At 33.8% G+C, this 13,036-nt stretch overlaps 3 protein-coding genes across 3 annotated transcripts in view; all 3 read left to right on the top strand.

Annotated features, from left to right (window-relative positions):
- LOC105175939 (cannabidiolic acid synthase-like) lies at positions 1,220-3,121 on the top strand. The gene has a single exon (XM_011098584.2). It carries the CDS (start codon positions 1,285-1,287, stop codon positions 2,893-2,895), a length of 1,611 nt encoding a protein of 536 aa, XP_011096886.1. The 5' UTR covers positions 1,220-1,284; the 3' UTR covers positions 2,896-3,121.
- LOC105175938 (berberine bridge enzyme-like 18) overlaps positions 6,857-13,036 on the top strand; it is an 11,664-nt gene continuing 5,484 nt past the window's right edge. The window contains exon 1 of the mRNA XM_011098583.2: positions 6,857-7,570. Coding sequence (XP_011096885.2) covers positions 6,877-7,570 — 694 coding nt within the window. The 5' untranslated portion in view covers positions 6,857-6,876. The remainder of the gene's footprint in view (positions 7,571-13,036) is intronic.
- On the top strand, positions 7,580-8,684 carry LOC110013025 (berberine bridge enzyme-like 28). Its single transcript, XM_020698541.1, has one exon. The coding sequence runs from the start codon at positions 7,777-7,779 to the stop codon at positions 8,470-8,472; it is 696 nt and encodes a 231-aa protein (XP_020554200.1). The 5' UTR covers positions 7,580-7,776; the 3' UTR covers positions 8,473-8,684.

Below are 13,036 nucleotides of genomic sequence, written 5' to 3'. Positions count from 1 at the left end.
CAAAGAAAGACGACTAAGATTCCATCAGGGACATACATGGTTCTATAAACATATATATCTATGTATGCTTCCCTTCATTTGATTTCATTATATACAGTTTTTGTATACGATTAAGGCATTGAGTAAATATTTGATGTCATTTGTAGCAATAATGATTTGTTTTTTCCGTCGTGATATTGTACTAATAAATTGATTCATTGGTGAAAATAAACTCTATGGTTTGGTGAAGGAAAGGGAGATATCCCCAAATTGTATATATAAATTCAGTCCCAGAAAGAAAAACTGTGCCATGTTCCTTAAACCCACAACTTTTTAATATGTATTCACAAAATTTCTCATATATGCAAAATTCTAGTTCATCCTAATTTCAGTTAATGTATTTTTTTTTTATTTGAACCCGACTTGCAATCTTTTTTATTTTTTTTAATTCTTATACCTGATAATATATATATATATATATATATATATATATTGTTATTTTCCATCATATCAGCAAATTCGATAAATTTTAACGTATGGAGGGACTTATTTGTTAGACGAAAGCAAATATCAGGGGTGTTAAATGTGACTTTTCAAATCATAAGAGGTTTACGTGTAATTATACCAAATTTCAGGAGAATAATAATTATTCCTATATATTGTTGTGATTGATTATTTTTCTAACATCATGATTTGTGCGTATTATGGTGAGTGATTATTTTTCTTACAACGTGTTTTGTTAACCACTAATTTTATATTTGGTCAACATATTATTATAACTTAAAATATTTCGTGTTTGCAGGCCTTACATTATAGCAAAAAACTAGGAGCATCACCTAGGGAAAGCATTATTTGATGTATAGTAGACTAGTTCCAACTCTTTAAGAATAGAATATTTGTGGCAGAGTTCTGTTATCAATTATTGAGCAAAATATATATTCTTTACAAGAGTGGATCATATAAAATGTTACTTTAGAATGATTTTGGTCAGATAATGAAACCCACTAATACAATACTAAATTAAAAATGAAATGATGTAGCAAGCCAGCTAGCACGGAAACCGACACTGTACCAGATCATCAAGAAATCTGGTTATTTAATGGAAGGAAAATTGTGAAATATGCGAACTTGGAACAATCAATTAACAACATCCAGGAAACTACCTCATAATATCGATCCACACACATATATATATATATATCTCCACTTGAAATATACGGATTTCCTATTATATTGACAAAGTTCATATATAAATACAACGCGATTCGGTTACCAAAACACATACTCCAACATCTGATCATAATCATGAAGACTCCTTCCGTTTCCACTCTTCTGTTCATTCTTTTTGTTACCTTTTCGTGCTCGTGGGCAGCTTCTGCTCATCACCACGTTGATGATTTTCTTAAATGTCTTAAGCAAGAATTCCACAACTATACCTCGATTTCTAGTCTTGTTTACACCCCAACCAACTCATCTTACTCCTCCGTCCTGCGATTTTCCATTCATAACCTGAGATTTGACTCAGAATCCATCCCAAAACCGCTAGTGATAATAACCCCGGAGCACGAATCCCAAATCCCCCCTCTCATCTACTGTGCAAAACAAAGTCACTTGCAAATTAGAACTCGAAGTGGCGGCCACGACTTTGAGGGATTGTCTTATGTAACTCAAGTTCCATTTGTGGTCATTGACTTTATCAATCTTAGTGAAATAACAATTGATGCTCAACAGAAAACCGCATGGGTTCAATCTGGTGCAACCATTGGCTCATTATATTATAGGATTGCGGAGAAAAGCCCAACACTAGGATTTCCAGCCGGTGCTTGCCCAACTATTGGTATTGGCGGACACTTCAGTGGAGGAGCCTACGGCGCATTGCTTAGGAAATACGGGTTGGCTGCAGATAACGTTATTGATGCAAGAATAGTAGATGTTAATGGCAGGATTCTCGACAGAAAATCTATGGGTGAGGATTTATTCTGGGCCATTAGGGGTGGTGGAGGTGCCAGCTTCGGTGTAATCCTTGCATGGAAAGTACAATTGGTGGATGTTCCAAAAACAGTTACTGTTTTCACAGTCCAAAGAACTTTGGAACAAAATGCCACTCAACTCATTCACCACTGGCAACACGTCGCTCATAAATTCGACCCAGATTTATTCATATTAGTCCGTGTAGCAGGGGAGAATTACAACCAGGGTAGAAGGAACATGACTATTAGTGCTACCTTTAGCTCACTTTTCCTTGGTGGAGTCGACAGATTACTTACGTTGATGCAAGAAAGTTTTCCGGAATTGGGGGTAGTAAGAAAAGATTGCACAGAAATGAGTTGGATCCAATCCATCCTGTATTTCCAGGGGTTCCCAATAGAATCACCTCAACTTTTGCTGAACAGGACACAACCTTTCGCAGGATACTTCAAAGGAAAATCCGATTATGTGCAGAAACCCATTCCCCTAAACAGATTTGAAAGCATCTGGAGATTTTTCTATGAACCCGTAGCGGAGGGCAGTGACATCGTCTTGATCCCATATGGTGGACGAATGGATGAAATTTCTGAATCTGCAATTCCATTCCCTCATAGGGCTGGTAATCTTTACAAGATCCTTTATGCGGCGAACTGGCAAGAAGCACAAAACACCGACAGGGTCATAAGTTGGCTTAGAAGGTTTTACAGTTACATGGCTCGATATGTTTCCAAATCTCCAAGGGAAGCATTCATCAATTATAGAGATCTAGATATTGGAGTGAATAATAATAAAGGGAGGGTAAGTTATGCACGAGCAAGCGTTTGGGGCAAGAAGTACTTCAAGAACAATTTCGATCGACTTGTTAGAGTGAAAACTATGATTGACCCAAAGAATTTCTTTAGGAATGAACAGAGCATTCCTCCAAGGCGCACAAAGAAAAATGATTAACATTATTTTATGACGGAATGGACATGGTTCTAGGTATGCTTCCTTCATTTCATTTTGTTTTTGTGTTTGTAGCTGAATAAGACTCATGTTTTATGTACAAGTTTGAAGTTAGGAGTTCAAACTGAATGTGCGGTTATTTATCTTATTTTACATAAATTATTATAATTATATTGATGTATTAATATTGTCGACAATTATTGTAATTTATTATTTACTGTTTTCAATATATTAGCGTGTAATGTGATATGGGCAGTCAAGTCTCCTAGAAACGCGATTTTAATTACAGGAATCTTAACTTAGCAATGAATAGCAAAGAAAATATGAAAGCTAAACAGAAGCCAACTTTTATACTTTGAGAAAATTGGTTTGCTTGAAGAATATTTTAGGCAAACTTTTTCATAGACGAGCAAAGCATTCCCTCTGTACCGTCATGAACAAGAAGTTGAGGCGTTGATCTTCCTAAGCCCAAATTACATAATTACTCAATAAACTCGTTGCGTCTTTAATATAATTATTTCTGTATCCGAATTTTATTATTAATATCAATTGATACCAACATTAGTGTTTACAAATAATCTAATTTATTTACCACCTCAGATGACTGCTCACAATTTTTTGTTTTAAACTAATTTTGATGAGTTGTCAGCTAGTTTTTTTTTTAATAAAAAATAAAAAATCAAAGGAGGCGTCATTGTGATTACCGACTTGTAGTAGCACGTCAATTCCCATAACGACTTGAACTCGTCAAACGATTTGATTATGTTTTAATTTTTAAGTTATGTTTTAATTAATTATAATTAATATTTAATAACCAATTACTATTTTATAAATTTTAAATCATAATTATAATTTATAATATATTAAATAGTTTTAATAAATAATAATATTAAAGATTTTACTTAATGTTTAACTATTATTGAATGTTAATAATTCAAAATATATTAAATAATTAATTAATTTTTTAATAATTCATAAGTTCGAAAATACATTGAAAAAACTATAATCAACTGTTACAAAATTAGTGATGACAATAAATATTAATAACAAAAGCACATTCTACAACTGTGCAGATAATACCCCACACAAATTCAGACTCAATAAATACCCTAATTATTAATTATATACCCTATCCATAAAAAACTCAATTGATCTTGCTCTAGTTATACCCAAAAAAATTGGCTCTCCTCCATTGAATCTTGTTTACTTTTTTCATCGTAAGTTTGAAAAAATAAAATTTTGTCAAATTTTAAATTTACATAAAAAAAATTAGGACAAATGCTACATTTGGCCCCTTAAAATTTTATTTAGAATCATTTTAGTACCTCAAGTTTATTTTTTAATTTTAGCATCTCTAAGTTTTAGTTCTTGTCTGATTTGGTCCCTCTAAGCATCTTTCGGCAAAAGTGTGGCTAGATTTTGACTCTTTGGAGGGTAAAATGGTCAATAAATTTAATTTTTATCACTTTAGTCCCGTAAATTTATAAAATTATCAGACTAATCTTTTTTAAACGGAAAGATAAATTTTTTTTTTTATATTTTTTATGTTGATATGTAGTAATTATCTTATGTAAATAATGGAAGCTTTCATCTTTTGTGAACCTAATAATAATATATTACTTAACTTAAAATATACAATTTCTTTTTTTATTAGATAAAAAATGAAAATTATGAATAAATTTTATAAAACTTAAAAATGGTAGATGGACCAAATTGAAATAATAATTAAAATTTAAGGATGCTAAAGTCTAGAAATGAACTAAAGGAACTAAACAGATTTTAAATGAAAGGTTAAAAAACAAATATAGTGTTTACCCAAAAATTTAAGAACCAGCAGTAAGGAAAATTTCAATTTAAGCATGAAAAAGAAATATTTAAACCTTGGCATTGATGTATGCAAAAGCCGCACTTATAATGAAATCCGTGGAGTTGAAATCTTTTGGTCCCAATTCTGTCCCAAGCCTAAAACGGGAAACTACAAAATAAAATTTTAGCACTCCGATGCTCAAGTTAGCATGCAGTTTTAAAATGATAAAATTAAAAAAAAATATTGTAATGAAATAACGAGCTATGATGCAAAGATAATTTGAAATAAAAGCTTATACTCAAATGAGTGCTTGTACAGGTAGAATAATCGTTACATTTGATTTGGGGGTCAAATCTGCTTTTACAGTCAAAATTTCCCAGCGAGTGAGGAGTCTTATCCCCCAGAGAGTCCGAGTGGTGATTGTTGATGGGCCTTATCGAATATGAGTTGGAGGGCTTTAAGGAGGTCTGACCTAATTAGAGGAGGTCTAGGTGGGATAGGGGCCCTACTGATCGTATCCCAATTTTCTAGGGGTGGTTGGCCACGTGTGATGCTTTGTTGGGTCCTTGTTGTATTCCATATATGCGGTCTTGTTGTCTTTGATCGAATAATTTATCGACACCTGGGTGAGTGTCCTTCTGGCGAACAAGGTGGCATAGGGCCCCTGTCTCTTTTGGGTCATTAGACTCCCTCCTTGGACTTCGTCATGTGGACCGTGAATTGTTTTTGTCATATCAAATATAATTTTTTTGTCAATTTAAATTTGCTCTCAACTTTGATTTGATGATATTTTTAATATTTGAATTTAAAATATTTTTTTTTCTATTTCATATATTAGTCGAACTTCTCTAATTTAAATTTTTTTAAGCATTTTCCATTTTCTAAGTTATGACATTACACTTCGACTTGATTTATCAAAAACTTAATTTGGATTTGCCTCTATAATAATAAAGATGAAACATTCCGGCAAATTAAATTGTCAAATCATCAATGCTTAAAAAAATATTTAATAAAACCTAGGGTCGTAGACGATAAAATAATGAAACTAATAATTGATTATATATATATATATTTTATTTGTATGTAAAATTTTGAATTATTAAAAATATTTTTAATTATTAAATAGTAAAAAAATAATATATATTATAATTTGAAATATAATAAAAATTAATATTATTGCATATTATCAACTCATGGAAATCAATCAAACATTATAAATATTTTTTTAACTCACGGAAATTAATTAAAAGAAACAAAAAAACCCACCGTAGTTTTGCATATTATTGTCATTGTTTATTTTTCTTACATCCATCGTAATTCGTGCATATTATTGTTTTTCTTACATCTTGATTCATGCATATTATTATTTTTTTCATATCGTGATTCGTGTTATATGACTAATTTATGTTTGGTCAACTTTTTAATTAAAACTAAAATTTTCCGTGTTTGAAAGTTGAAGGTTCGTTATTATAGCAAAAAACTAGCAGCATCACACCGTATAAAAAGCATTATCCAATCGCGCAGATCTCTTCACCTATATATCGTCATACAAAACTTTCAACTCTTTGAAAATTGTATATTTGTGTCAAATATTAAGCAAAATATATTCCTTCCACGAGTGGATTATATATATAAAGTTTAATAGAATAAAATTTTCTCGCATTAATGTTTAATAGAATAAACGCGTTGGAGAAGTAACAAGCCACCTAGCCGGGGCACTGAAACTATACCAATTCATGTAGAAAATGTGGTTATAAAATTGTTTCCTCGAAAAACCAAGCTTTCGGTTATTGTTAGTACATCTTTGCTCCGGATATTCGTTTTATAATTTGTTTCAAAATCTATACTATTTATTACAAAAGACTCTCTATAGCAACTACCTTAATCAGTTAACATAATATGTATGAACTAAAATGCTCTGAAATATATATATTCATAACATAATCATTATTTTATCCACTTGGTTTCTATAAAAAAATTATATATGCATTTTAAATTAATTCATTTTATTGGTTTCAGTCTAGATATTCTTCAATTTTGGTCTAGTCATAGAAAATAAAAAGTCACCAGAATTTTAACTCATGATGCTCACACATTGCCCAGTTCCCCTCACCATGTAGCATTATAAATGGAGGGCAATTCTGTTCCCAGAACACAAATTACAGCATCTCAAAATCATGAAGACTCCATCCATTTCCACTCTTTTCTTCATTCTTTTTGTTATCTTTTCGTGCTCATGGGCAGCTTCTGCTGATGACCACGACAATTTTCTTGAATGTCTCTCAGAAGAGTTCCACAACCACACCTCAATTTCTAGGATTGTTTTCACCCCATCTAACTCATCTTACAACTCTATCCTGCGATTTTCCATTAGAAACTTGAGATTCGCGACAGAATCCAAACCAAAACCGCTAGTGATCATAACCCCGGAGCATGAATCCGACATCCCTCCTGTCATCTACTGTGCCAAAGAAAATCACATGCAAATTCGAACTAGAAGTGGTGGCCATGACTATGAGGGACTGTCATATGTATCTAAAGTCTCATTTGTGATCATTGATTTGATCAACCTTAGTGAAGTAACTGTTGATGCTCAACAGAAAACAGCATGGATTGAAGCTGGTGCAACCAATGGCTTATTATATTATGGGATCGCGGAGAAAAGCCAAACATTAGGGTTTCCAGCCGGTTCTTGCCCAACTGTTGGTGTTGGCGGGCTCTTCAGTGGAGGAGGCTACGGCACATTACTTAGAAAATACGGGCTGGCTGCAGATAATATTATTGATGCAAGAATGATTGATGTTAATGGTAAGATTCTCGATAGAGAATCAATGGGTGAGGACTTATTCTGGGCCATTAGGGGTGGTGGAGGTGCTAGCTTCGGTGTAATCCTTGCATGGAAAGTACAATTGGTGGATGTTCCAGAGAGAGTTACTGTTTTCACAATCCAGAAGACTTTGGAACAAAATGCCACTCAACTCATTCATCGCTGGCAATACATCGCGCATAAATTAGACCCTAATTTACTCATCTTAGTCCGTGTGGAAAGGGTGAATTCTAGCCAGGATGGAAGGAACATGACAATCCGTGCTTCATTTCTCTCACTTTTCCTTGGTAGGATTGACAGATTGCTTCCACTGATGCACCAAAGTTTCCCCGAATTGGGCTTAGTAAGAGAAGACTGCACGGAAATGAGTTGGATCCAGTCCATCCTGTTTTTTGCCGGGTTCCCCATAGAATCACGTGAAGTCTTGTTGAACAGGACAGAGCCCAACACAAGACACTTCAAAGGAAAATCCGATTATGTGCAGAAACCCATTCCAGAATACGGGTTTGAAGGCATTTGGAGACTGTTCTATGAACCTGAAGCCAAGGGGGCAGCGGTCTTCTTGATCCCGTATGGTGGAAGAATGGATGAAATTTCTGAATCTGCGGTTCCATTTCCTCATAGGGCTGGTAACTTGTACAAAATCCTACATATTGTGTATTGGGAAGAAGAAGAGGCACAGAATTCCAACAAATACATACGTTGGATTAGGAGGCTTTACCGATACATGACTCCTTACGTTTCCAGGTCCCCAAGGGCAGCATACTTCAATTATAGAGATCTGGACGTTGGAGTGAATAACAATGAAGGGAATATAAGTTATGCACGAGCGAGCGTTTGGGGTATCAAGTACTTCAAGAACAATTTTGATCGATTGATTAAAGTGAAAACTGCTGTCGATCCAAAGAATTTCTTTAGGAATGAACAGAGCATTCCTCCAAAATAGAGAAACAAAGGTGACTAAGATTATATTCTTAAGGAATGGGACATGGTTCTACGTATGTTTCCTTCATTTGATTTCGTTACATTTATGTGTATGCCAATAAGACATTGTAGTAAATGTTTGATGTCATTTGTAGCATAATGATTTATCTTTCTCGTCATGATATGGTACTGTACTAATAAATTGATTCATTTGTGAATTAACTCGATGATTTGGTTATCTGCACACTGAAAGGGACTAATGTTATTCTTGAATCCTGTTTTTTGGTGAAGAAAAATGAAATATCTCAAAATCGCAGAAATTTAGTCACAGAAAGAAATATTGTTCAGTTTCTCAAGCCCACAACTTTTCTAACATGTATGCACTAAAATTTCTCATGTACTCAAAATTCTTCTTCACCCCTATCCTCTTCCTTTCTATTAATTTTTTTATTTTTTTTAAAAGTCCTTTTCCTATGGAAGCATACCAATTTTACTATATGGAAAATTTGCAATTTTGACCCCATCATTATAGGAGTGATAATTTTTGTCCTATTAATTGGCACGGCCCGTCAACTCTAGAAAAATCCCAGGGAGCTATTTCAATTACATGGATCTTGACTTCAGATGAATAAGAATCGAAATACAAACTACACACAAGCCAGTGTTTAGGGGCTCAAATACTTCGAGAATTCGAAGACTAATTAAGGTCAGTCCCTCCAACTTTCGTAAACGCCAACCGTGTCTTCCATTATGATAGGAAAAAGTTCGTTTGTCGTGGTAAGGCCTAATTATTTTAATACCTGAATTTTATCATTATTATCAAATTAATACATGAGTTTTTACAAATAATTTAACTTATACCTTAATTTTCTTCTTGAATATTAAATTGATACATGAGTTTGTACAAATCTTTTAGTTGAACTTGAGTTTCTACCTATATGTCAAATAGATAACCATGTCTATCTTAAATATTTTATATAGATAAGTATATATATCTTTTAATCCAAAAATAGTTTCTCTCTTTCTTCCATTTGACAAACATCCTAAGCATTCATTTATTTACCACGGTACATTTTAAAATTAAATATATAACATGATTTCACTACAAAAAAAATTGTTCAACAGCAACGAAAAAAAATAACGTTGAGATAATTAGCAAATAAAAGTCTCGTTGGTAATCTATCATCTAATACAAGAATTTTACCTTCTAATGAATTTAGCAAGAAAATTGAACTTGCTGCAATTGAATTTAGCAACGAACTAATTTTTGTAATCACAAGGAAGTTGTTTAATTTTTTTTTTCATCATATAAGAGTTTTTTGAATATTTCGTATATCACATATATAAGATACTTGAAATTTTTCCATAGTATTTTGGTCAAACGGTGGAGCCTGCAATATAGTATTAAATTAAAAATTAAAATGTACATATTCAAGATAGAACAAGCCAGGTAGTTGGGGCATCTGAAACTTATCCAAATCATTAAGAAATGTGGTATTTAATGGAAGGAAAATGTCAAATATACGACTTTGAAGCAATCAATTAACAACACTCAGAAAACCACGTCGTATCGTCACATATATATCTCCACTCGAAATTTACAGATTTCCTGTTATATTGACAAATTTCATATATAAATAGAATGCAATTCTATTCCCAAAACACAAACTACAACATCACAAAACAATAAATTAGACTAACGTTTTACCACTTTTGTTGTTAAAAATTGACGAAAAAATTGTAGAGGACTAACTTTAAAATTTTTATTAACCAAATGGGACCAAAACAGAAATTCCGTAAAACATGGAGCTAATACGGAAATATGTCTTTTTTATGGCACCAATTTAGCCCAGAAACATAAGTAGGATCAGGAGGCTTACAGTTACATGGCTCCTTATGTTTCCGGGTCCAAAAGGAGGCATACATCAATTATAGAGATCTGGACATTGGAGTGAATGACAATGAAAGGAAGATAAGTTATGCACGAGCAAGCACTTCAGGCAAGAAGTACTTCAAAAATAATTTCAATCGACTGGTAATTAGGGTGAAAATTATAGTTGACCCGGAAAATTTCTTGAGGAATGAATAGAGTATTCCTCCAAGGTGAACAGAGAAAGATGACTGAGATTATAATAGAAAGGGACCGGACATGGTTCTGCAAACATATACGTCTATACATGTTTCCCTTCATTTGATTTCGTTAATATGTATGTTTGTGTAGACAGTAGTAGTATATTTGATATCGACTTAATTGTATTTATTGTCCGTATATTAAGGGGTGGCAAAATAAGGACTCTAAATATAGGGGTAGCAAAAAGTATCTTAAAATTATTATTATTATTATTTTGCAATTGTAGAACTCTGGCTACCGAATTTTAAAAAACGGTCGAAATTTACTTACGTGGACAAAAATTAAGATTTTTTTGGAATTTTTGCTAACTGAACATTTTTTTTTATTCGCCAAGTAAGCACTTACATGAAAAAAATAATTTAAAATAAAAAGATTAAACACCAGGCCCAACCTATCCAATCCCTCCCCCGCTCTACCCTTGGCGATGCCCCCGCCGTCCCCTAGCAGAGGGGCGGTGCCTCTGACCCCATGAGAGGGGAGGCGACATGGCGTCGCCCCCAATTTGAGCAGCGTCGTCGTCGCCCAACGTACCCAGAATCTAAGCGATAATGAAGTGTGCTCGCGATTGCCTAAACGCCTCGCCCCCTCAAGGATGGCGGCATTGAAGTAGGGCGTGGTGGCGGTGGTTGGGCAGAGGGGGGTCGGTGGTTGGGCAGAGGGGGGTCGGTGGGCCAATTTTTTCTAGTTAAATTTGTATTGTAAAAAATAATAATTTTAATTTTTATAATTTAAATTATCTATAATATTATAATATAATTTTTTTTAATTTTAAGTATTTATATTTTATTTATATATATATTTAAAATTTATGATACATTTTAAAATGTTAAAATTATGTATACAAACTCAAAGACGTCATGCCACGACAGCTAGTATATAATATAGATAAAATTCTATTTTTTTCCAATTTGATACTTTTTCATGCAATCAGTTTTGTGGCGGAGGAGAAATAAAAAAAAAAAAAAAACGTCCAACCAATAAAATAATTATAAACACTTAAACGTCCAACCAATAATTTCACAAACCTAGCTGTAATCAGACAGCCCATTAATGGAGATATGAAGCAATCTGAAAAGACGACTTCATCGCCAACCAATATTGTTTCAGTTTGAGTTGGAACTTGAGAGATATAATGGTTATTGTGATTGGCAGGACTACTTGAACTATCAGAATAAAAAACTTGTGCCAATGTGCACCAGAAAAACCTCTATAAGTACAAGTATTTTAGCCATCAACAACGGCAATAAAACTAGAATAATCAAGCAAACAAATGGACTACTCTTGGGGTATCACAGTCCTACTGCTACTCTTTGCAAACTTTTGGGTCTTGGGAGCCTCTTCATCTGCTCAAGACAAACATTTTCTTCAATGTCTAACCGATCAGTTTGAACTCTCAAACTTAGATCCATCCAACGTTGTTTATACACCCAACAATGCATCATATGCTTCTCTTTTGCTATCACCAACACAAAATCTTCGACCACCATCAACCTCCCCCCGGAGACCCCTTCTCATCATCACCCTTTTATGAACTTGAAATCCAAGCAGTGATTTACTGCTCCAAGAAACTTGGAGTGCAGATTAGAATCCGAAGTGGCTCGCACGACTACGAGGGACTTTCCTATACATCTGGGGTTCCTTTTGTCATCTTAGACATGAGGAACTTCCGATCAATATCAGTTAATACACAAGACAAAACTGCATGGGTTGAAGTAGGCGCCACACTCGGGCAATTGTACTATACAATTGCTTGACACAGCAGGACTCTTGCTATCACGGCAGGCAGTTGCCCGACTGTAGGCGTCGGAGGGCATTTCTCTGGCGGCGTGATGAGTGTCGAAGTCACCAAAATAATTCCTACTACACTTGTGAAAGTGGGAGTAGGGTCGATCCACAGAGATTGGCTTTAAGTTGATTTTTTTGAGAAAAATAGAAAATAATGGGGGGAGATTGATGATAAAAAGAAGTGATTGAAAACTAAATAAATAATTAAAAACACCTGGTGGAGATATATGAGGGAGATTTTTCGGTTAAGGCTAGGATTATGCTTGATTCTTGTGAGTTGATCATTGATGCAAGAATAACACATGTATGGACAAATAAACCAGTTATGGTCGTTGGTACGACCTAACAACCTCACCTTTCCTTACCTTTTTGTTAGCCAAGGTACGACCGTTGGCTAGATATCTAATTAACAGACAACCTTGGGAACATGTACAAGATTTAATCTATTAACAACATTAAGAGTTAGAAAGGCCTGATTCTAATCAACAAACTCCTACGAGGACAATTCGTTTAAACTAGATCATGCATTCCCCATAACATAACTAAATACTGTGACATAACCAATTATGCTACATTGCTACTAAGCATTGAACTAAATAAACAATTACACGGATTTATAAAGTCCAATTAGCTAAGCAAACCTTCTTGATAATGAACAACCGGCCGAATC

Source organism: Sesamum indicum, linkage group LG12, assembly GCF_000512975.1.
Source record: "Sesamum indicum cultivar Zhongzhi No. 13 linkage group LG12, S_indicum_v1.0, whole genome shotgun sequence".
Classification (NCBI taxonomy): domain Eukaryota; kingdom Viridiplantae; phylum Streptophyta; class Magnoliopsida; order Lamiales; family Pedaliaceae; genus Sesamum; species Sesamum indicum.
The sequence above is the reverse complement of the archived record's forward strand: the minus strand, read 5'-3'. Positions and strand labels throughout refer to the sequence as shown.

Excerpts from the sequence above, each read along its gene's own strand:
- LOC110013025 (XM_020698541.1), top strand. The coding sequence starts at position 7,777 with ATGACAATCCGTGCTTCATTTCTCTCACTTTTCCTTGGTAGGATTGAC.
- LOC105175939 (XM_011098584.2), top strand. The coding sequence starts at position 1,285 with ATGAAGACTCCTTCCGTTTCCACTCTTCTGTTCATTCTTTTTGTTACC.